At 41.4% G+C, this 25,218-nt stretch overlaps 1 protein-coding gene across 3 annotated transcripts; it reads right to left on the bottom strand.

Annotated features, from left to right (window-relative positions):
• Positions 1-1,855: 1,855 nt before the first annotated feature.
• On the bottom strand, positions 1,856-23,820 carry mbtps1 (membrane-bound transcription factor peptidase, site 1). 3 transcript variants are annotated; one of them, XM_046394321.1, is made up of 24 exons: positions 23,633-23,820; positions 20,949-21,091; positions 19,305-19,897; positions 17,655-17,918; positions 14,892-15,107; positions 14,531-14,641; positions 14,138-14,247; positions 12,796-12,912; positions 12,157-12,224; positions 11,201-11,303; positions 10,161-10,312; positions 8,678-8,839; positions 7,604-7,748; positions 7,219-7,407; positions 6,737-6,909; positions 6,471-6,586; positions 6,181-6,337; positions 4,363-4,487; positions 4,167-4,244; positions 3,867-4,007; positions 3,616-3,747; positions 3,349-3,475; positions 3,099-3,229; positions 1,856-2,843 (listed from the first exon to the last, which is right to left on the bottom strand). In XM_046394321.1, exons 3-24 carry the CDS (start codon positions 19,504-19,506, stop codon positions 2,635-2,637), a joined length of 3,228 nt encoding a protein of 1,075 aa, XP_046250277.1. In that variant the 5' UTR covers positions 19,507-19,897; positions 20,949-21,091; positions 23,633-23,820; the 3' UTR covers positions 1,856-2,634. The 3 variants fall into 3 exon arrangements, with proteins under 3 accessions (XP_046250277.1, XP_046250276.1, XP_046250275.1); XM_046394320.1 differs by having other exon boundaries at positions 20,964-21,091; XM_046394319.1 differs by lacking the exon at positions 20,949-21,091.
• Between the last annotated feature and the right edge of the window lie 1,398 nt (positions 23,821-25,218).

Raw genomic sequence — 25,218 nt, 5'->3', positions numbered from 1 at the left:
CTGGAACCCTCTTGCTATGAGGCGACAGTGCTAACCACTGCACCACCGTGCCGCCCCCCCCTAAAAATATATAGAATTTTAAAAAGTTTGCATTTATACTACTACCACGGTAGCAAAAGTACTTTGCTAACTAGTTTTCACACCACTGTCTTAATAGCCAAAGTACACCTGATTGGGAATCACTAAGCTTTTAAAATTTTAACTGAATATACAACTTTGTCTTATTCAGTCTACATGTGCACTACAGGCTGTACCTAAAAATTATTTAATCTTCAGGCCTTCCCAGGCACCTCTCACCTGTCCACAACCTGGACTCTAAATAAGTTGGCACACTGTGTTAAAGATTTGCATATGAACTGTGTTTACAGACAGTGAAATGTGTGGCTGCAAAGTTCAGAACAATCATATATTTACAAAACCTTCTGAAGCTGCTGAGGTAAAAATTAAATATATTGTGTTAGTAGCATCCCATCTTTTTTTGAATTGGGGGTTGGAGTGGTCAATAAAGACAAATATACCCCTGAAACTTTAAAATTCCCATCTTCTAAACAATTCTGCTTCAATGATCACATTACTCTGGCACAATTTCTCCTCACTGAAAAAGCTCCAGGTGTCTCTTTATGATAAGTGTGATTGATAAGTCAGTAGCCTGAGGGTGAAGGAGATGAGTTATACAGTTCTCATTGCATGCAAATGCAGTCCAACTTTATGGGTGATTATGCAGAAAGTTTAAAGTTAGTAACTTTTGTGGTATTTCTGTTTCAGCTACTTGATATTTGCAAGTCAGCGCTGTCAGAGAAAATGGACATCAGTAGTCATCAGCTACTTCTTCCCAAGGATGAAGAAGGAGGTCAGTAGTTGCAATTTTGGCAAGTTACCATTGCTGTGGAGGTCCAAGACACCAGCTTCTGCGAAGTAGGGATGTGTATGCTCCACAACTGTGTGTGTAAATCTAGCAGGAGACCATGTTGAAACATACATGTGCTAGGCTTTCATTACTCATGTAACTGAAATTAGTCACCAGTTGTATAGTTTTTGGTAATGAGAGATGTGTTCACGCTTGCAGGCACTTACTCAAGTCTCTGTGTTTTGTCTGTGCGTTGGAATAACATAAGGGTTTTCAACTCATATTTAGAGAGAAAAACAACAAGCATGGAAGCTTCAACGGTGTATGTTTGAGCTGCTTTTTGAACAAAAGAAAAAAGGTGGCCTTTAGAGTGGGGCATATTCATTATATCTGGAAGTGTTTTATGGAACAAAAATATAACGGTACAAAAAATTTAACTTGACAGATGTCAGTATCACCAAATTACCATTAGACAAATACTTTCCTATCAACATGGCAAGTTTAAACTGAATGCCTTCACATTAATGCAAAGGCTGCAGCAGCACAAGCTTAAATACTGAGACATTAAGTTCATGTTTCCCCCATGTTGACTACTTGGATAAATCTATCATAGCATCAATCACCTGAAGCTCAATATCATCAAAACTAATGAGCTTGTGCTGGACTACAATGCTTCAAATATGTTTATGCAAAGAACCTGCAAACTGCAGAACTTGGACACATTTTCAACTCAGCAGCACAGAAGATCTTTACAGTCAGCCCAGCTTCAGGGTGGACACCCAAGATTAGAGTCACCAGTTCAGTTTGTGACCAAATGTGAAATACGGTCACAATCTGCCCTTCTGTTCCTGAGTCATGTGTTTTGTTTTATTGTTTTCAATTTTACAAATATCTGAGAAAGGCTGTGGCTTGATTTACAAGAGATATAACTAGATAAAACTACAAAAGCTACCACAGGAACAGTACATCTATGGCACATGAACAAAAATAATCAAGCAGACAACTTTTATTATGCTTTTAATGGATGAGATACATTTGAATGAGTCTGTCAATCATCATAAAGGACGATATCAACAGAAAGCCTGGCCAGAGTTCATTCATTATAGAAAATATAAAAACAATGAAAAGACACAGATTTTAAACACACACGGGCAGATCTTACAAAACAGGAGAAGACAACTTGATCATCTGATGGTCCTCGTATTGGAAATGTCTGCATGATTGCATGTGTGTTTGCAGGGTGTGGTTCTGTCCCACTGTATGCCAACTTCTTCATTCTTAAAGTGCGTACAGTATGTATTTTATTACTTCTGTGTGAGTGTGCGTGCGTGTGTGTGTGTGTGTGTATGTGTGTGTTGGGGTACGAACAAATTCAATAAATATAAATGTCAGACACAATACTTTCATAAAGAAACAGTTTGGTCAAAGAAGAGTGAAATGGAGACAACATGTCTGTCTCAAACAGGCATTTTTAGGACCAGATGTATATTGTATGGTTTACATCATGTGTGTAACACTAATACTGTTCATTCGTCCAAACACCCACAGACAGCCTTGAACAGAGAGGCACAAAAAACTGTCTCGGCATCTGTGAGACAACGGACTTGCAGTACGTTCACGCCCGGCAGGCTCGAGCTCACAACAGTTAGACGTCCCGTCCACCTCGACGGACTGCATGTAAATCAGCTTCACTGTCGCTGTTCAACACGAGCTGTCCTTTTAATAACGTCTCAGTTTGTGGAGGTGATCCCAGCATCCCGGGGAGCACTTCAAAGTTGCAGTCCCAGTCAAACTGTTGGGTTTTTCCCCGTTGTCTGCTGCTGCTGCTGCTGCTGGAGGTATGTGGGCCGTTTGACGCGGGGTTTCCTGCGCTTGGGTTTGGTCTTTGCCTTTGTGAGCTGGACCACGAAAAATGACAAGACCACCATCGCTCCCAGGAAGGCAAACACAGGGATCGTCTGGCCCACTTCTTGGTTGTAGCGACCAGGCATTATCCCTGAAACATCACGGGTGGGGGGTGGGCTTGGTGTTAAGAGTGGTTCTATCTATCTATCTCCATCTCTCTCTCTCTCTACACATATATACACACACACACACATATTACAGCAAAAGCTGCTATTAAGTTAAAGGTTTTAAAACAATGTAGTCCACTGCTGAGTACAAAACCCTCAAACACATCAACACAAGGACAACTGTAACTCTAAAACATATCTTAAGTCAAACTGCATAAAAGAGTAGAACCATGTGTTACCTCCAGGGATGTCCCAAGCCCCGCTCTCCCCAGGAGACAGAGGTCTGACCTGGGGACGGTAAGCCCTCACATTAGGTAATGCCACTTTGTCCAGATCCACTGAGAGAAGCTTCTGGTGCTTCCACAGGTTACTGAGAGCACAAGAAGAGAGAGAGTGGGTGAGACAGAACACCTACTGTGTATTGTGTGTATTCCTGTAGTTGTGGGGACAGAAATCTGTTTCCAGAACGTGATACTTCAAGGCACAAACCTGGGTGCTGTCTCGTTGACTGGCTGCGGCTTCGCCCAAGACAGATGGGGGCAGGCTGGCAGTGGGCGGGGCTTGGGGTCTCCCAGATGAGCCTCTAGAACCTTGGAGTAACGGTAGAGATGGTTGCCTGGAAGAACGGAAAGAATATCCGTGAACGATAACGGAGATTAAGCAGGGATTACAAGCTGCTTTACACAAAGGCACAACAAAAAGACAAAAGAATATTTTGACCTGTCTTTTAATATACTGTGTGATTTCCTCCCTCACCTTCCAATCTCTGTGGCAGTGGGCGCTCGCTGCCTGTGGGTGGTGCTACCCTGCTGTGGGAGTGGCTGAGGCTGGGAGGGGTCATACTGTAGGAAGTGTACTGAAGGAGAGCGTCCAGCAGCCAGAAACAGTCTGACAATTCAGATGCAACAAAACATTACTAACTCAGCTCACCTGCTCATCTGTGCACTTTGTGATGTGTAGAAAGTGACAAAACACAAACACATGGACACACACTGAAGAGTCGTCACCTTTCTGTCTGTGGCTGTCGTCTATGCAGTTAGAGTCGCCGTACAGAGCGATCCGACCTCCCCCGTCAGATGGTGTTTGGTACAGTCCAAGGATGGGAACCCCCTCCACCACTGCTGTCTCCTGCTTTAACACTTCCAGACCTGTGAAAAGAACAAACGAACGAACACACACACACACACACAGTGGTGTTATATTTGAAAGACACCCAGACTAACAAGCTGCTGCCGGCCTGCATGGTTCCAGGCCAGCACTGTGCCACACTAAGCTGAGTTCAATACTTTTAAGAGGGGTATTGGTACCTTGGTCTTTAAGGTTCTTGGCAATCACTATCCCATCCTCTGGGAAACGAGCAATGCTGCAGCCCGAAGCATAATACACTGAGAGAGAGAGAGAGAAATAACCACATTTATTTTCTCAAACAATGTGTGGTTAAAAAAAGGTGGCCAGAGGAATGATGCCATCAAACTCAGGAGTTTTTGTTTATGTGTGTCTTACTGTCATGATCAGCCAAAGTGAAGTCCCCCTCATAGAGCCCATCGCTGAAAGCCATCCCCCACACTGAGATCAGGTCGTTCAGAGCTGGTACGTTAGCGCCCCCTGTGTCTGGCATCCACCACTGCCTGCAGATTACATCAAGAAAATCACTTCTACAACCATTCATTGAGACAACAAAGTTAAAGATCTACATAAACAATAATCAAGAAATCGCCCACAATTCCAACAACAGAACTAACCTGCAGAAAAAAAGAACTGATTCAGGAAAATAAGAGGCCACAGAAAAGCAAAGATGTTTATACAGAAACTAAGAAAAAAATACAACATAACCTGGATAAAAAATACTTATAGGCTGTCAGCAGGTTTAAAAAGGACAAAAATAGGCAGTTTTAAAAACCATGAGTGCAATAAAGTAAAAACAAAATTACACAGTACATTCATAAAGTGAAAGAATTTTAATTTAGTTTTCTGTGTCAGGATTGATTGGTCCAGAAAAGGCAGAATGAACAAATCTCAAATGAACCATTGCCATTCAATTAAAACTGAATTAATCAGCATAACATTTTGAAGCCATAAAGACTTTATTTAGCTGTATTTAAGAATTTTAATCCAGTGGATTTTGTGCGACAGCTTGGCTGTGATATGAAAGGGGCGACAAGCAGTCATAAGTCATTTTTAACTCTGCGATGCGATACGATATATGATGTGTATACACAGTTTATCTTGCTATCATTATAACATGATAAAGCTGCTGTTGAAAGCAGCGGCCTTTGAGATTAATAGCTTTTTTAATCATTGAACGGCCTCATAGCAGAGTGAGAGGACACGCAGATCACGTTAAAGACACGACACAGGGAGATATCAAAAGTTAGAAATCACTTCAGAGCATTAGAGCTCTACTACACAGCGCTTAAAGCTCTGTCGTCAGAACACTATTTGCCAAAAGTATATTACATTTTCCATTTACAAAATAATTTAAGGCACTCAAAACTTTTTTATCAATCGGCTTGTTAATCCTTCAAGAAAATATTAATTTCAACAGTTTTGCTTATTTCAAATCAAAGCCTGTGTAATTTCTGTTTTTGTTCTGTCCCACGTCAGACAGGGTGTGCGTAAGCTACATTAACAGGATGTTTTTCCTCCCATTTTCAAACAGATCCTGAGCTTCTTCAGACGTTTATGAGAATGATGCAAGGCTGTTTGGCTGAGAAGCTCTAGAAATGTTTAGTGGATGAAGAAACCTCACCTGACTTTCAGTATGGGGAAGAGTATATAACGGCTGATGCTGCATTCAATTTGTACTTGTGAGTCGTTTTCTGAGTTGTTTTCCAACTTCCGAAGTCAGAAGTCACAAATCGAACGCCCCCCGAAGTCGCAATTCTAACTGGTCAGCTCAGCTGACTTCAGAGGACACCGAGATCGCAAACCAAGATGGCTGCTGAGAACACTGACTGTAAATAAAAGCTGTGGTTTTGTGAGTTTTCAGCGCTTTTGTCTTTTTTGCGTCCAGTTTAGTAATCTGTAAACACAATACTGCCTTACTGATGCCTGTATGCATATAACGCATCCAATTGGGTTTTTAATAAATGTGACGTCACTCTGAGTCCGGAGTGACGACTTATGAGTACAAATTAAATGTAGCATAAATTTTCATTCTTGGTGAAATGTTCCTTTACCAGTCCATAACTTAGATAATTTGTTTCATCATTACTGTGTATGACATGAAAAAATGGATTGTTTCAACAAAAGTGTGTGGGACCAAAAACTGATATGATACCAATAATCAGTAGCAGTAAAGTATCAAAGAGATTAGAATACCTGGTGTTCTCGTCATAGAACTTGACCTTCCTCATGACTGATGTGTTGTACCAGTCACTGAAGACAATGAGCGACAGACCGTTGTCAATGTCTCTCCTCAGCTTGGTGATCTCTTCTGGGAAATACTCTTCCTCGCTGTCCACCATTAACAGTGTACCTGCAGAAACACAAACGCAAACAACCCATTCGTTTGTTACCCTCTGCTCATATGGCACTCTGAGAAACAAAAGCTTCATTAACTGCCTGGAGCTGCTGTGGTCGTCTTCTAATTCTGTTGTTGTGGTTCTTACCATACTGGCTGGCATCAAAGCAGGTGAGGGGCGCTCCCAGCACTTCAACAAAGTATCCCATACTCCTCAGATGTTGATACATGTCCCTGAAGTTAGTGTGGATGTGGTCTCCATTCCTGGAAACATAAAATAGTCAATAATATCATAGTTACTGGAGGTCAGAATGTGTCCAGCGAATGAAAACTAATTACATATTTTAAACCATAAACCAACCAACTCAGGCATGGGTATAGTGGGAAAAGGCTGCAGATATCGAGTGAACGCACCAGTCCAGTGGGTCGTTTTTCATGCGGAGGTTGTCTCGGGGAAAATAGCCAGGTGGGTAGCGCAGGTTGTGGTACTGGTCCCACAGCACCCTCTTACTGCGGGGTGGAGTTGGCACAATCTTCACCTTGATGGGCAGTTTGACTGTGGAGGTCAGCTCACTGCCCACCTCAGACTGTAATGGATCAAAGGTCAAGAAGAGGAATAGGTCATAACTTCGAAGGAGTAATTTCTTACAAGAGCTCTACAACAAGATTCCTACCCTGAGGTACCTTTGCAGTTACCTGAAATTATGATCTGCTCAAACTAAATCCAAATATTTGTCTTGAAGAGGAGGCTAAACCTCCCGAATGATTGGTCTCACACTTAAGCTTCTCTGATAGGGATGTGGGGATACGCCAGTCAAAAACAATTGGCAGCACAGCTCTAGAAAAAGCTAAAGTGGCTTAGAAGATTGTTCTCGGGTGAAGCTGCAGTGACTCACATCATTCTCGGCAGGCGACGCCACTGTGACCATCACATGACCTTGAGCAATCCCTTCCCATGATGCCGCTTTCTTGGCAACAGAGATGGACACGGCCAGGTATCCAGCCCACGGCCACAAAACTGGCGAATAAGAGACGGCCACATCAATGTGGTCGCCGTTCTGAGGGAGGTAGGGCTGCCAGATGGGCTGCACAGGAGAGAGAAACCTTTAGAAGGCTTACAGGGAAGATGTTTCTGTTTTTTAGCATCATCATGCAAAACCAGGTCCTTCATTTGTCGACTTAATGAATATAAGAAAATAATATTGAGTAAAATATGTGTTCTTTAGTAAATAATTAAAGCAAATTGGGAAAAAAGTTATTCATTGATGATTGTATGTGCACCTTGTCGACAATCCTGCCAGTGACACCCATGCCGTTGAGAATGGTCACATTGACGATGGTGGGCATCCCTCCATAGTAGATGGGCTGAGAGCAGTAAGGCCACATGTAGGGACACTCTGTGAGATCGATGTAGCTGGGAGACAGACTGGCAGGAGACAAGGACAGGGGAGGACACTGCATAAATCTGTTTGTGCATGGCAGAAGATTTTCTTTGCTTTCTGTCTGACAAACAACCCAAGAAGCAAAGAAATTTGTAGGCAAAATTACTTTTACAGTTTGATTTCACCAACGTGTCGGTCACTGCGTCCCTGTCAGTATGTCTGAAACATTTTAAACTAATGAATGCCATGAATTGTCTCATATAAACAAAACATATTTATATAATTTTCATGCATTTAAATGATTCTTTTCAAGGAAGACCATGACATGATCCGGGAAGTCCTGGCTGAGATGGTATGGAATGACCCATCAATCTGAGCTGAAACAGCCTTTACGTAAAAATGTTAAATAACCATATACATACAAATGGATGTGTTTTGAAGGAAAATGGTTCCATATTTCTTGCATTTTGAAAATTGTTCATCACACAGAGGCCAAAGTTAATTCTTTCGTCAAACTAACAGTGACAAAAAAAAGCAAATTCATACACTTAAGAAGCTGAAACATGAAATCATTTGAGATTTTCATTTGAAAAATGACTGAAACAATAAAGTGCTTATCAAGATAGCTGATGACTAATTTTCTTTCAGTTTCAGCTCTGCTTTGAGTCCACTGTAACTGTGCATCATGAGCGCGCACTCCTTTAAACTCTGCTTCGGCCAGTTTCAGCCCGTTCCATTCCTCCAGAGAGAGGAAGGCTGTGACAGTACAAGCTTTGTCTCCGTTAGTATTATGTAATTGTCAGGTATACGCCTACATGTGCACTGCAACATTATGGAAACTGTGACATGGATGTGGCTGAGGAACAGCCTGCGTCTGTCTCTATGTGTACACAGGATTCTGAGTCCAAGAGTTAGAGTACAATGCCTGTACATAGCTGCTCATTCAGGAGCTCATTGTGGCATCTGTGTGTACCTGGCCTGAGGCCTGTAACTGTTGAGGATCTGGTAGGCTCTGATCAGGTCCAGTTTCCCATGGCCCTGCTCGAACATGTTGACCCCTGGCAGCCTGCGGGCCGAGGCAATCAGAGCCTGCTTCATGGAGGCTGGATTCACCAGCTCCCTGTTCAGGACAGTGCTGGAGGACAGAAGAGGCAGGCTGGATTAGTTGTCTGCCGGTGTCGGATACCACAGCTTTTAATTCAGAGCGGTGCTGGAGGATAGAGGAGGGATGGGCTGGTATTTGTGTGTGTGTGTGTGTGTGTGTGAGATTCTCCTGGGAGAAGGGAGAGGCTGTAAATAAGGGTGGTACGATGTTTAATCCAGCAACACGAGCTCACAGAATGGGCTGAGTTACAACTATGTAACAAGAGGGCTTTCACTACTTTAAGATGGGATATTGACAGACTGAGAATAATAGCCAACATTAATCAGCAACACACCTTCCTCTGGAACACATTTCGCTGCTCGCTCTGGTAGGATTACAGGCCAACAGATAACTACACCACATCAAGCTTGAAAAAACAAACCTTCATGTAACCTCTGATGTCAAACTTCTCTACAGGTCAGCTTTAACAGTACCCTCTTTGGACACTGGAGCCAATACCGTCACAGAAAAACCTCGGACAGCTCCAAGCTTCATTTAAAACTACTCAGCACAGTTTACAGTGACTCTCCAAGCTACATGAGGCATACTCTCACTGACAGGCAGAAGGCAACTTCTGGTTGCTTTACATTTTAGATATCTGAGATGGAAACAGAGAGCTGGATTTTCTAATTATTAGTCACACTTATCTCCAGTCAGAGAACTGCAAATATCAGCCCGTAGGAGAAATCATCTGGGAGCCGAGGACGCACCGAATTTTTTTTCTGCAATTCCTTTAACATCCTTATGTAAAAATATAGTTATTTTTGAAGCAGATCATCAAAAAAGTTAGATTTCAGCATCTGGGTCATCATCATTTAATTTCCCATCTAGTTCCATTATACTGATGATATATCCAAAACTCCACTACTAATACCTAAACAATCTGGACGGATCCACAGCACTACCAGTAAGAAGAAAAATATGTCGTTTTGATTCTGTGGTGAGGGCGGCACAGTGGTGCAGTGGTTAGCACTGTCGCCTCATAGCAAGAGGGTTCCAGGTTCGAATCCCGGTCTGGGCCCTTCTATGTGGACCCCTAGGTGTGAGTGTGAGAGTGCGTGGTTGTTTGTCTTTGTGTGTTGGCCCTGCGATTGACTGGCGACCAGTCCAGGGTGTACCCTGCCTTTCGCCCGTAGTCAGCTGGGATAGGCTCCAGCTCCCCCGCGACCCTGACGGATAAGCGGTATAGAAAATGGATGGATGGATGGATTCTGTGGTGAACAGTCCCTTTAAAATTGCTGTCTTTTTACTGAGCATAAAAGGATAAAACTCATGACACTGATAACAACACAGTCCATTTTATCATACTGACCTGGCCAGGAGGGTAACAGCACCTGCCACCACAGGAGAGGCCACACTGGTGCCAGATAGAGAGCGACATCCCTCCTTCATTCCCGATCCCCGAACGCCAGAACCATAGGTGACGATGTCAGGCTTCACCCTGCCATAACCCCCCGGCAGCTCCTGCACAGACAGATACAGATCATTAGAGAAAGCCAGAGACAGTCAGTGTCTTAACAGAACTTTTACTGTAGCTTGTCTCTCTGTGGTATATAGTGTCACCGATTTGAAATATTGTACCACCTCATACATATTGGCACACACGCAGACCAGTTGTTTTGTGGACAGCGAGAACTTAAAATGTGGTTAAAAATTTAAAATAGCGCTTACTAGTACAGTTAAACGTACGTTTCAACTCATGTCATTACGCCTACATCATGCGGGCAGAGAGGTTATTCAAAGCCTCTACACAACTTTCCCAAAGCTATCACTACTCGAGTAAATATGAGCACCCTGCACGTACAGGCTGTTGCCTCACGGGGAAACGTACACCGTCACATAATGCCAACAAACAGAAAGGCAGAGATGAAAAAGGAAGTGAGTGAGCAGAATGAAAATGAGTAGACTGAAACTGAGGGCAAGAAGAAAAGGTAAGGAGTGGGAGAAAAAAAAAAAAAACTGGAAAAACTGCTTTTAGAAAGGTATTATGAAATGTCTTTGATGTATTCAGGTTGGAGAGCTGAGTGGGTGAGTGAGTGCTGTCTGCTCCTTCTGGCCTCTTCATGGCTGGCTGACAGTAGTTGAGGGGGCACATAGACTGACTGGATCAGAGAGTGAAGCCTTAATCAGATGTCTGCTTTGGGCTATGACTGATAAAGAGATGGTGTGTGTGTGTGTGTGTGTGTGAGCAAATGGCTCATGAGATGCGGATGAGGGATCAGGAGCTTACATCATGGTTGACTAGCTTCTAAAGCACAGACTGAGTCTCCAGAGTTGATGTCTGCTTGAAAACTGATAAATGAATTGGTCTGTATGTGCGGCAGGTTGGGACTGTAGGAGTGTGTAACTCACCCAGGTGGTCATGCCTCTGGAGGAAAACCGAGCGATGTTATCTTCAAAGTCAATCCCTCCAACCCCGATGACGTCCATCTGGTCTGCTGGGTTATTTAGTGTGCTGAGAGACGAGAGGAACTTATTTTATTAACTAGAGTTAAAGACACAGTTAACAGTTCAATTGCAACATCACAACATGAACGTGCAAAAAGAAAAAAAAAAGAAAGTCTGTCCTTCCTGTTTTGGCCTTTTAATGATCTTTTACAGAGAAAGAAGAGTCAGCAGATGTTCAGCAGGGTCATAAAACCCAGCTGGCCAAGAGGTCATTTGGATAATTAAAGCAGGCAAAATGGGTGTAAGCATTTTTGTGCAATTAATTCCATCAAAGAACAAGAACAGTTTTCCTTGTTTTTTTTGTTTTTTTTTACAATGCGAACAAGTTAGAAATCTGTAAAATACCAATTTGAACTAAAACACACTGATAATGCAGTCAGTGAGGCAATGTAACCTTTGCTGAAATGGCAATTCATTTATAATAGCTCTGACAGACCAGGATGATGGTCAACCGTCTGTGACCGTCTGTGGACTGTGACCGTCTGTGGACCTAATTTTTGTGTTATGTGCTGCATCAACACTAGTCAGCAATTGTTAGCAGATTTTCAATTGATTGTACGTGTTGAATTAGCAGTGGATCATCGTGGTGAGAGAATCACTCTGACTGGCTGTTCAGCTAAGTGAGTCCAGATGAGAGAAAAAGAAGTGAAGGGTTATTTGGCCTGCAATAGTTATGTGGGTGGTGTGTGTCAAAGAACATCCACATGATTGCCAGAACCCAAGGCTTCCCCCCAGAACATTGTATTGTAAACAGTTATTCACGTAACCTGCCAGCGGTATTAATGTGGCTGATTGGTGCATAGTCCCGTATAGTCAGAAGTATGTCAGCCATTATTTGGAAGTTAAAGAGATTAGCATACCCATAGAGAGGTCCATCATTGCCAATAGCAGAGACCATGATCACTCTGTTGGCAGTGAGCTCCCACACCTGTCAATCAAACAAGAAAATTCATTGATCTGATGTGGAAAAATTACATTTTCCCAAAGGGTAGCATTTAATCACTACATTGGATTTTCTTAACTGGGACCACAATGAGGTTACATAGAGAACAGGAGAAAGGAGAACTGACTCTAGTGGACTTTAGTACTTGACTAAGGTTTCCAAATGTCCGCTGCCAACCGCTCACAACAAATTAGATATTTCTACACTCAGTGTTTAATGTAGCAAATGACCTGCAGTTTTGGTGTGAGCGCTGAACATGTAGAGCAAAGTTGTCAATCTTGTCATTCACCTGGCTTGACCTGTTTTTGCTGACATTTAACCTGCTGATCTTGAAATTTATGAATACATTGCAAAAAGGGTGTAACTTAGTAAGGAAGGGCGGTGTCCTTATTATTTTATTTTTATATTTTTATGTCTAATCAAACAACAAAACATCTGCTACCGGTTCTCAATCAATCAATCAAAGCTGGCCAGATATTACCATGTGAGCATAGGAATTCCTGACTCTCTGTCTATTACTCATCTCTGATTCTGGATTAGAACTGATGTCTTTTACCTTATCAACAAAGGGGTGGTCCATGAAGTCAGGGCCCCCAATGCTGAGGTTGAGAACATCAATCTTCTTCAGGATGGCATAGTTGAAAGCATCCAGGAACCAGGAGGTGTACGATACCTGTGGGGTGGGGATAGACAAATTTGTCACATACTCCAAAGCATCTAAAACACAATTTAATCTAATGTGCAACAGGCACTGGTGAGTCATTGACTTGTATAGAAGACCTACTAACAGTGCTGCTGTGGAGTATTTGACAACAAATTAAATCAACCACAGCCTTGACATACAACAAAAAATTTGATGACACATGAACAGAATAGTAATAAATAATAATGACATAATTGATAATAATGACATATTAGTCATAATTGACATTTTGGGAAATGCAGGTATTAATTTTCTTGCTGGGAGCTAGATGTTAACATAGGCTTTTTGCCTCTTAAAGATGTGGTAAGCAATTTGAGGAGCGCCTGGTTGCAGTCTGCAGACAGTTTAATCCTGCCCACAACAATGTGATTGGTTTAACTGTCAAATTTGGGAGTGGCTACACCTTGATTGTTATTGGATGCTAGCTGGCAATGTTGAACGTGTATGTGAGAAGAACGTGGTTTGGAGAGCAACTACTATGAAGCGCAAGTATAATATGATACATTATATTTTTGTTCTAATCTTTTATTTCAGTCAGATTTGCCTAATTATATAGACACACTAGACTGCAGTAATTAGTCATACTGTATTAATTGGGGACGAAATTTGACCTTTTTGGCCAACCTTGTGAATTCTAGAAGTCTGTCAGCTAACAGCTGAATTTGCAGGTAGCTAATGTGTGACACAACGGTTAAAAATGTAGATAGCAGCCCATATTCAGCTCTACATTAGACAACGTCCAAACATGTAATTTGACAATAACAAAAGATTGTAACAAAAATATAATGTGACACTTTGTGACTGTTTTGCTCTTCATACTGGTGTTGAAGCAGTTTGGCTCATGACACCTTTGGCTAAGTAACATATATATACATAGGTCTTTTGCATTTTGTCAACTGACTGTGTTGTCTAACCGTGGCCAAACCCAAGTTCAAACCAACGAAAGTGACATTTACTCCACTCAAACTTAACAGTAAAACCAATGTGATCATGGTGGGTGGAATTAAACATTTAACAATGAATGCCTGCAGACTTCAGCCCGGTACACCCAAGCGATTCTGGAGAGTGATAATTAAGTGTTGGTTCTCATTCCCATGCTACAACAATCACCTTTAAATGCTACTATCCCCATCCATTTTCTATACCACCACTATCCTGCTAGTAAAGCACAATGATGTGTTGAGTATGTACGTACCTGGTTATTGGTGAACACTCTGAAGATGTGCAGCTCTGAGTCGGGGGCGAAGCCCTGACACTCCCTCATACTGGCTATGACTCCTGCTACAAATGTACCGTGGCCCAGACCTAACAACAAGACAGCAGACTGATGATCATCCAAGCATCTTCACATCATCTCTCTCTCTCTCTCTCTCTCTCACACACACACACACACACACACACACACACACACACACACACTCTCTCTCTCTTCTTTCAGTCTTGTTCTAGCAATCCAAGTCCAACTACTTTTGGGCTTCCACCAACCTCAAATGCACAACATATACAGAACATCCAAATAATTTAGTAGCATTAGCAATAACCATCATCAATAATTAACATAGTTGTTTTTATGATTCTGCCTCCTCACCATCATCCAGTGTCTTTTCATTTGTCCAGTTGGTCCTTTCCTTTACATTCTTAAAATGTGGGTGCTTCTCACTCAGGCCTGTATCAAACACCGCCACCTTCACACCAGAACCTGTACATAAGAACGGCGATTTACTTCATTTAAAGCAAACAGGGGTACATTATGTCCTACGTCAATAATAACAAGTTGCCAGACACACATACCATTATTACAACCAAATGTAATAATGAAATTGTCTCTTAGTTCATCTGTCAAGAGCATTTTTTCATTAAACCAATCCTTCATTTCAGTTGGATCATACAAACATACAATTCTCTCCCCACTACCCAGACCCTCTATCAGAGAAATGAAAAGGTCTAACCGGTGTGTCCCATCTGCCAGAGAACGTCTGCCTGCAGGATCTGGGCAACATGGCGGGGGATGGCTCGCAGTAGTCGCCGGCTGGAATGGCGGCCTGTGGCATGCCAGAAACCTGAGCCCAGTGACAGGCTGGTTCGACGGAAAGGGCGGGATGACTGCCATGACTGCCATTTTTGCGTCCCACGGGTGGCGTTGCAGGGTGTGGCAGATTCGGGTGCTGTGTAGAGTGAACACAATCAAACGCATGAGAACAAAAGGTAACATTAAAAAGCCTTCTACATACTGTATTCAGATGACCACAGGACCAAATGTGAGACTCTCTCACGTTTTTTGAATTTTAACTTGAAAACACACAAAACTATTTTCACTTACAATATTGCTAAGTGAACGACTCACTCTCCAAGAATGACTGCAGCGTGCAATTGCATGCAATTACATGCCTTGTAACTGCTCTCCTCCTGCAGACCACATAATCTTCTCGGTAACCTAATCATACTGATGCCTCATTTCAACTCATTTCTCTTTCTGTCTCTCTGCCACACCGGCCTCGTTTGAGCAAATCCGATCACAATCTGTATCGCTTGGACAGAACAAATTATCACAGGATCATTAGCAAACAACAGCAGGTCTTGGTCTTCTCTCTTATCTTTCCTAGTAATTGATTACTTCACTGGGTTGCTGCTTCATGGACTCTGAAATTAATTCATGCAACACATATCCAGACAATGAGGACTTGCCTTTGTCAGGTATTCTACTCAATGACCAGGTTCAAGGTGCGTCTAGACTACGTGAAGTCACTACAGCCACTGATGGCTTCAATTTGAATTTAGTACATGTAATGTAAATCATTTCTCACATTACCGTAATTTCCGGACTATAAGCCGCTACTTTTTTCACAGGCTTTGAACCCTGCCGCTTAAACAATGATGCGACTAGTTTATGGATTTTGCCTCGAGACGAAAGTGACATTGAGAGCGACAACGAAAGAGTGACAACTGGACACCTGAGGCTTATAGACAGTTGCGGCCGATATATGTACAAGTTTTCTTCTTTTCAAATTTAGTGGGTGCGGCTTATATTCAGGTGCGCTCAATAGTCCGGAAATTACGGTACCCAATGTTTCTTATCACATGTGCATTTAAAGAATTTCAGCATTGACTTGCGTTCATACAGTGTGGAAACCGGGAGAAGAGGAGGCCTAAGTCAATTTTGGGAGAAAATCTGAACAGCTGAACATCAAAGCATGGGAATATTCTATCCAATACACACAATGTAAAAAAACTGCAAATGGTATGAAACGAGCATGACACTTGAACTGAGGAAGGAAAAATTCTATGACGTGTAAATAAAACAAAAGCAGAATTAATGTGTGAAAATGTCACAAGTGGCTTTTTCACACTGACAGTTTGACAGTCTGGGTTGAAGAGGATTTGAAGATTCTTCCCTTTTGCCTTGAAGTTTAACATTTTTTAAAAGTGAATGGTATATAAAGGTTGAACACATATTTAAAGTTTCAGGCAAGTTTTTAGCTGACATGAATGACAGAGCGATTGTGAAAATGTATGGAGAAATATTAACGTGTCAAATGTCAACATTCATGCATTTATCTGGATGCGAAGCAATCTCGAGAAAATGCTGAATGTTTCAAAAACTATGAAAGATATCAAAATGCTGAATAACTGCAATAAACTTCTAACTTATGGGGCTCCAACAGTGGCACTGAAATTTGGCCTGGGGGGAAAAAAAATCGACATTGAAAACAAAACCTGAACTGATAAAAGGAACTGAAACAAATATGTGGCAATGAAAAATAATTCCACTGAAAAAGAAAACACAGACATATTTTAATATGTTTTTTTGCTGTATTTTGATGTGTTTTTCCAATTAAGGTGTTTTTTTCTTCATACTTTTCATTTTTTCAGGTGACTGTTTTTTTTTTTTTTTTTTTTTTTTTTTTTGTTATTCAACAGAAAATACCAGAAGACTGGCACTGAAAAACACAACAAAATATAAAATAGGCTTCCGTTTTACTTTTCTGTGGAACTTTTGTTCCATCACACCTTTTTGCAAGAACAAACGTTTCCTTTTCCAGTTTAGGTGTTGGTTTCAATGCCACAATTCACTGTGACTGTTCTAGCCTCACACCAACTTATCTGAACTGATTTAACTGATTTTGAAACATAGCCAACATTAAACAATAGAAACAAATATAATTATTCCTATTGAATGACTAATAGTTGTTTTTATGGTCTTAAATGCTTCATACAGTAAACATCCTTCTGTTATTATAGGTTCCATGGGCTGCACATGGCCTTCATCCTGATATTACATGCGTACATGCAGGCTGGGGGCACACTGAAGTCTTTCATCCCTCGCCAGGACCAAGGCGTGCCCCCCTCGTCCCGGCAAGCCCCACCACACTGAGTCACCTACTCCCTCCCAGGGCGAACAAACACAGACGTTCTCTGTCCTTCCTCCCTTCCCCCGACACCACACACACACATGCACACAATCTATCCAGCATCAACACCCAAAAGTTGGATTGCACTTCGCATTAAGATACACAATACTTTCTTACAACACAAACACAGTGAACAGAAACGCACCCTCTCATTCAACAAACAAAGAGACATTCGGTGAAGCGTAGCAGACAAACAGCTTTCTGTATCTTGGCAGAGTTTTACATTTCTTTATGTGGACGTGCAAAATTTAGGGACATTATGAACCTCTTTCATACACAATAATACCATATTGACAGACTTACAGGAAACATATTTGAGCATGCGGAACACTTTACGTTGCGGCGTCACCCTCTTGATGTAAGGGTGGTCCTCTAAGGTCAGTAGGCTGCTAGGTGAAGCTTGACGGATGTGGACCAGCTCAAAGTCACTGGGGAAGTCGGAGGCTGGGTTTTCTCTGGGAACAATGTGCCACTCCAGCTCGGCATCACCAGCGTTCCGCAGGGCGCTGCTGATGTACAGGCTGCGAGCTTTGGCTGAGAAATACCCCGTAAATCCTATGATGTACTCTGCAGAGACAGACAGGAGGGTGTTTTAAAGACCAGACAGGACAGGAGAAACATTTTATTGGAAGCTCAGCCCAGTTTAAGCAGGTTCAGGCACTTTTCAGACACTTGGCTCACATTCATACTGTTGTCTGCTGAAGAGTGCTTGAGCAACACACAGTAAAAAAAAAACAAAACAAAACATAAAAAATACAAACTCTCTTCAGGAATCAATAAATGATTACACCGAAAGATCAATGGTAAACAAAGTGCCTAATGTCACTTATTATAAGACACCTGATTCCTCTCTTTCTGTTGCTGAGACGGGTGATGGAAAAAAACTGTAAAACTGATTTGCTCTCCAAACAGGAAAACAAGTTCATTTTGTTATTCCTGTCTCAGTATCTATAGAACCTGCATGAACATAATGTGAGGACACAGCCTGAATAGCAGGTTTTGCAAACTAGCTGGATTACAGCCTCACCTCAGCACACCAACCACACTGTTATGATGTGATGTAGCTGTATGTGGTCTGCATTTTATGCAACATCATAAGCAATGTTGCAATGTGACACCTTTAGTTTACAACACAACAAGTTACAAGCATAAGCAATTAATGCAGCCTGTTTTTGAGTTTCCGTCTTTTATCAACTTCTGTGTCATTTTGCTTGCACCACATTGTTTTTTGAAAACCTCTTTCTCCTCCGGTGCAGTGAGTACTGTCAATCAGTTGCAGGCGAAGCACCTCGCCCACTAAACTTCAACAGCGACAGTTAACAGATGAAAAAGTCTCTGTCTGGATCTTCTCTGACATTTCACAGCCTCAAGTTAGCAATTCCTCAACATGATCTAATTCTTAAAGTTGAACTGTTGGACAAAGCCAATAAAGACTAACACCCTCAATACAGTCAAGTCCTCGTTGATATTCTCACATCTGCCCTGTCTGTAATTAAATCTATAGTGTCTTGCAAATTGAACTGATTTTTGTTATATAAACCTTGTGTTTCAGTGTTTGTAAAGTTTTGTTCCTCAGCCTTTGACACATACATCATGAGACTACAGGACTGCAGCAGAGTCACCAGAGCAGCTTCAAGCACCAACTGTAAAGTTTTAATTCTCAAGAACATCTTTTGCTCAGCTTGTTCTGTGAAAGGAGCAAAGTCCTGAAACTAACTGCCTGATCACTTGAAATTAGCTGCAGACTTCCCCTTTTAAACATGTACTCGTTTTTATAAATGTAATGATTCTCAAATGTGTGTATACTGTATCATGCTGTCCTTTTTAATCATATTGCTTTATTCTTTTATTTTCATAAAAGTCCTTCTTGGGAGGGGAAAAATGTAAATAGTGTTTCCACAGCTTCTAAAGACACACTTAAAAACATCTCCATCACATTGAACATTTTCTTACCATGTTCCACCACTTTGGTGGAGAACTCCAGTTTGAGGGTTAACTGGGAACAGTTGGAGCCAGATGATGAGGGAAGGGGCTCTGAGTCAGGGGAGTGGTCAGAGTCAGATCTGGCTCCTCCCATCGGCTCCATCCCTACCAAAGGCAGGAAGCCCACCAGCAGCCCCAAAAGCATGGATGCCCACACAGGAAGCAGGAGCATATTGAGTTGTGAAGTACCACAAACTATCAGACTGACCAGGCTCTTTGAAACTGCAGCAGCAGGCGCGCTGGTTCAGATGAGATATGAGCAGCTAAAACCTGGATCAGGGAATGGGACAGAGCATTTCAGGTCCAAAGTTCCAAAAATGAGTCCATATTGCAAACGGCCTGAGCAGCTAGATTAATTTCTTTCTGCGTTTTCTCTCCATGGTGGTAGTCCAGGGTGGAGGTCAGTGGCACTGCCAGAGCAGGAACATAGTCGCCATGTTGAGAACTGAGGGGGGGAGAACCAGTAAGACCAGTGGAAGAATGGGAGGAAGAGGGGAGGGGCAGTGATGCAGGATGATTACGGTATCAATTTAGAGATCCACTGTAGTCCCTCCTGTTTGTATCTGGAAGAGAAAAACAACCAATAATGTCAAACTTGTTATTATACACACATTCATTGTCATCACTTCAAATTATTGGTGAATTGATTCAGTGAGTTTGCAAACACACAGTCTAAGGCGCCCACACGACCAGCAGTAAAACGTTAAAAAAACTGTTTTCCCTGTAAGGTGAGCGGTGGCACCAAATTCAGCAAAGCATTATACTTTACACTTTTAAAATATATGAGCCTATGCTAACCACTAAACAGGATAACAGGTACAAAAACAAAGTGTGACATTAGCACAAGTAAGTCATCAGTGTCTCCGAACAGCAGTGTTTATTTTAAGTTTGCTAACAATAGCAACCATTAGAGAGTAGTCACCCCACAAACAAAGTAAGGACCTAGCTAATAAGTCCTGGTGCATCCAAGTGTGTTTTATTGTTCATCTGTTAAATGTTCATTTGTCAGAGAAAGATCATGTTCTTTCCTTCTTTAAGGACACAGTCTCACTTTAAAACGCATTTCAGAAAAACTAAGCTCATATCAATATAGCCTATAAACATTTATTGCAGCACTTTACTGCACTGCAATTTCTTTCTGCTTATCTAACGACATACACGTAATGAAGATACGGCTATATCCGCCCTGACATGTCAGTCATCTTTATAAGGGCTGAACAATATGCAAAAAAAGGTAATACTGCAATTATTCTGACACTGTGATATGAGTTACTATAATTCTTTATTACAAAACATATATATAAATAAAACTGATGATGATGTGATTTTTGTCAGGGGTTGGGAGCAAACACACATGCTCCTTTACACCTTTTTTCCTTTACAATGGTAGCTCCTGCGATTTGGATATTGGACGTGCCAATACTGCAGTTTCAAGTTAAGTGTTTTGCCCTGTTTGGCCTCAGGTCTTTATGTCTAGCAAAATTTTATACAAATCTGTTCACATTTATTTGAGATTTGCTGCTGAGTGACACACCCAATCTAGGCAGAAACATCACCTTTGCAGAGATAACACATTATTTTCTATCCTTCCACTGTGTAGGAAAACAACCTTACAGATGCTTTGTTTACATTTCTATCCCGTCATGCAGAGTTCAGAGAAAGGAGTGTTTCCTCTGTGGTGCCAAGGGAAAGGAAGGGAGGTGTTGGGTGCAGACGGATGTAGAATGTTCAGCCAGTTGGGAAGAGTTTGTGCTGCCCTGTGGGAAAAACCCTGTTACTAGATCATGCAAACTGAGATAAAACTTGAACTTATCTTAGTTAACTGGAGCAGCCAACAACAACCAACTGCAGTCCCAGCAAAGAAACTCAACACTATGAGCTTCTTTAAAACAAACTCTCATTAAAAACATCTTTCTGCTGCAGTGAAACCAATCCTACACCTCACAAAGAGCTGCACCAAAACAATCGGCCAGGCTGCCTCATCTGACCTGAAACTGTGTGATATGTGACTCCCCGACTCTCTCTCTCTCTCACACACACACACGCACACACAGAGTCCTGTATTTTTCAGCGCCGCATCAAAAGGGAAATGTTGGGGAGGTACAGGATCATTTCCCTGTGGCGCAAGGCTCGGACAACCCAGTAATAACATACACATCAGCAGACACACAGCAACTTACAAGACACAAAGCCACTGACACACTCGCCAAGCTCAACACCAGAGCTCACGAGAACCAGTCCTGCACTGAGGGTCCTGCCCAGATTATGTAAGACGACCTCCCTTCCTGTAGAGCCTGTAACCACCTCCAGCTTCACACCAGAGGGACACCAAGGATGGTTCAGCTGCTGTTTAAAAATAAGACGTGTTGTTTTGTTCATTTATAAAACGCAACAAGTTTGGTATACATTTAAGCACCTACCCATCCTAATTTTGGGGATTGATCTTATGATTTCATTAGCCTTTATGAAACCTACCCAGTGACTCCACTGAATGCTGAGTTTTACTGCTGTACAGAGCACATGGCCAATATGTTCAACATGTTCCTGCACTGATGGTACAGCTTCACAGTATGCATGTGCATGATTACCTATTCTATTCTATCTAGGCAAATATGCCTCAGATCAAACACTCCAATCAATACAAGTTAACCACCCCATCAATTACTGTAAATGTGTGTGTGTGTGCTGCCTGACTGCAGCCATACTATTTGTTTTGCTATGAAGAGAGAAGCAAAAACAAATGGGACAGCAGTGTATACACCAGTCCAGGTTCTGTTCAGTTCCACAGATATACTTGTGGTGATAACATCTAACCCTGCTTTTAAATACTGAATCACTTGAGTATAATTTAAGCCATATGGTTCTCCTGTTGATGTCCTTGTCTCCTCCATGGAGTCTAGGGATTGATCGATTATCAGACCTGATGTTCAGCATATTCCTGATGATCTGTGTCACTAGGTGCTTTTGCCTGGTTGAGGGGCAAAGAAATAATAATGTGCTACTTTGGCCCTGGCCCATCCACATGCCTGTATGTACCACTCTGTGATCTCACTCAATATTCATTTTAATCACAAAATATACAAAAATCTCGTTTTCATTAGATGTTGTATGGTCATGGCTACACCTACTCAGCAGATAAAAACTGCAGATATTGGCCTACACAAGCAATACAAGTGTAGTCGATACAATTAAAAGCCCCTGGCTGGGCTGGTCTGGTCTGACAGGAGGGGGCTCATTCACTAGTTCCAGCTCAGGGCAGGACCCCCGCCTGTGTGAGACAACAGTGTAGCTAACAATTACTGGTTTAGAGACAGGGTTGTAAAAATAGCCCCACTGGTTAGGGTAGGGCTGTAAAAGATAGACTTAAACTACCTGTGTCAACAAAACACCAAGACACAAAAATGGCACCAAGCCTCTGGGCGAACACAGATTAGTAGCCAGGATAAGACCCCCACCACAATCAGAGGAAAGAGGGGAGATCACAGCAGTGTTAGCAATTTACACACAGTGCAGTTACATTTTTGAATACTAGCTGAGGGATCCCTTAGACAATTACTTTAAACAGAAACTTAGTGTAAATCCACCAGTTTGGTAAGGACACATCTCTTTAAAAAAGATGAGACACAACCAGGAGACAGATTACAATGGTTTTTAGGAGCGCAGGTCACACAACAGCCTACCTCCAAAGTATATAATGCGTAATAATAACTTAATTTGTTCTGTGTAAAGTTCCTAAACGCCCTGAGCAAACCAAACTCTCTGGAAACTACACACAATTGTAACTGTCTATAGTTTACATTAGAGGGAGAATTAAAGCTCGAGTGTTGGCAAGATTTAACTACTTCGGGCATCGTTTCAGCGTCGATAGAGCTATAACAATAAATATCAGTTTATTGCTTTACAGTGAGACACAAGCTTAAATGAAAAGACTAAATCTAAAACCTAAAGACGTTATCTATTTAGTCAAACAACGAAACAAAGCTATTTAGCCACACAAAAGTGACGAGTTTATCAACATAAACAACGCAAGCATCAGCAGACATATGTTGGAGGTTGATGCGAAGTATGTCTGAGGATCACAATTATTTCATCGACAGAAAATAACGTTATTAAAAAAAAAACATTACGCACATGTTATTGTCGCGAAAGTTAGCCATCTGAAATTGGTTGTGTAAACAAGAACACAAGCTAACAGATTTTTTTAGACCCAGCAGTCTTATCACATGCACAGCGTTAGCTAGCTAGCTTAGAGGTATTTTACAGTATCTGCTGGGGATTTGCGGGTTGATTATACTCACCGAGCGGAATAATGTTTCACGTGTGACAGTTATTCGATTGTATGGTTTACTGTCCGTGTACTCATGAGCTAATAATCGGTACCTAGTTTAGTGTCCACCGAACAAAAGCTAGCAGCGAACTCTCTAAACGCTACAGCCCTCAGCCGCAGACCATTGACGTCTGGTTATCACAGTGTGCCAGGTTTGGAGACGCTATCCTTCTAAAACGCCGAGCACATTTAATTTATTGATGTATTTTAGGTAAACACACACCATACGGAGATGACTGTTTACCCGTATTTTTAGTAGAAACAACGTATAACTCTCGTAATCAAATTGCTTTGATGATTACTTTCTTTTAACGCTACAAAAGCACCGTCAATCTTGCTATGTGAAGTTTTGTGTCCAACCTGGCAACCCACAGGGCCTCCAGCTAACACTTTAATTTGCAGTTTTGCCAGCAGAGCGCGCTGTTTACAGTCAGTCAGTCAGTCAGCTTTAACTCATCAACTGTGATTAAATTTGGTGGGTAATCTGTATTCTAAGAAAGGATTGATAGCTCAGTAGATTTCCGTTATCACAAGCAAAGAAATGTGCTCTTAAAGAATAAGTTACACTTTCTTTAATAGTATTTTGAATTTTGATAATCAGTTATCCCAGTGAGCCTTAATCAATTATTAAAACATATGAATGCAATTTCAATACAGTTTAAATAGCCAAATAGACTAAATTTTTATTTCTTTATTGCCAAGCCAGCAGCAGACATTGAAAAATACTACTAAGCAAACTAGCTAACTCCACCTGATCTGGAGAAGCGAGAGATAGATCATTTTAGCTGTCACTAGCATATCACATATTTACAAATTGGTTTATTTTTCTCAATTTTTTTGATGTGTTGAAACAACTAAAATGTAGTCCTTCTGTGCACTGACTCGTTAACTTATCAATAAACTCCCTCCTCTCTCCAAGAATAGTGTAAAAATACAAATGTAGTCTTGGTTTCGATTGTTTTATTGGCACATACAACTCACTGTTTAAAAAAAAAAAAAAAAAAGTTAATAGTAGAAGAATCATAGTGTTATCATTTAGACACGACAACAAAAGATCAACCACTGTTTTCAGGTAACAGTGTTGAGTTGGCTACTTCATTTAGGCATTTATATAAAATCACACAGATATATAAAAACATGACGGGAAACATTTTTACAAATATGCTGACATTCTGGAAAACTGCTAATGGACTGATTTGGTTATTCATTGAATGTGGTTTACAATAGGCACTCAACAATGTTACTAATTCAAACACAGTAATTGCTTTGGGTCCAAATGATTGAGACAAAGGTTTACTTCACACAGATGCTACGCTCTAGGAGCAATCAATGAAATACCAGAAGTACTGTATTATGTTGATACTTAAGTGATACTTCACTGTTTTCTATGTGAAGAACTTCTAAAATATACCTTTTCAAGGCTTGGGAGTGTGTGCGTATGATAGTTTAAAGACACATTGTGGGTGGAGTATTTCAAAATGTAGACAGAGTTAAGATTTGAGAGTACCAATACCACTTCCAATGTTAGCCTCACTTAAGGTCTTTTTTTTAAATGGT

Source organism: Scatophagus argus, chromosome 7, assembly GCF_020382885.2.
Source record: "Scatophagus argus isolate fScaArg1 chromosome 7, fScaArg1.pri, whole genome shotgun sequence".
Lineage (NCBI taxonomy): Eukaryota > Metazoa > Chordata > Actinopteri > Scatophagidae > Scatophagus > Scatophagus argus.
The sequence above is the reverse complement of the archived record's forward strand: the minus strand, read 5'-3'. Positions and strand labels throughout refer to the sequence as shown.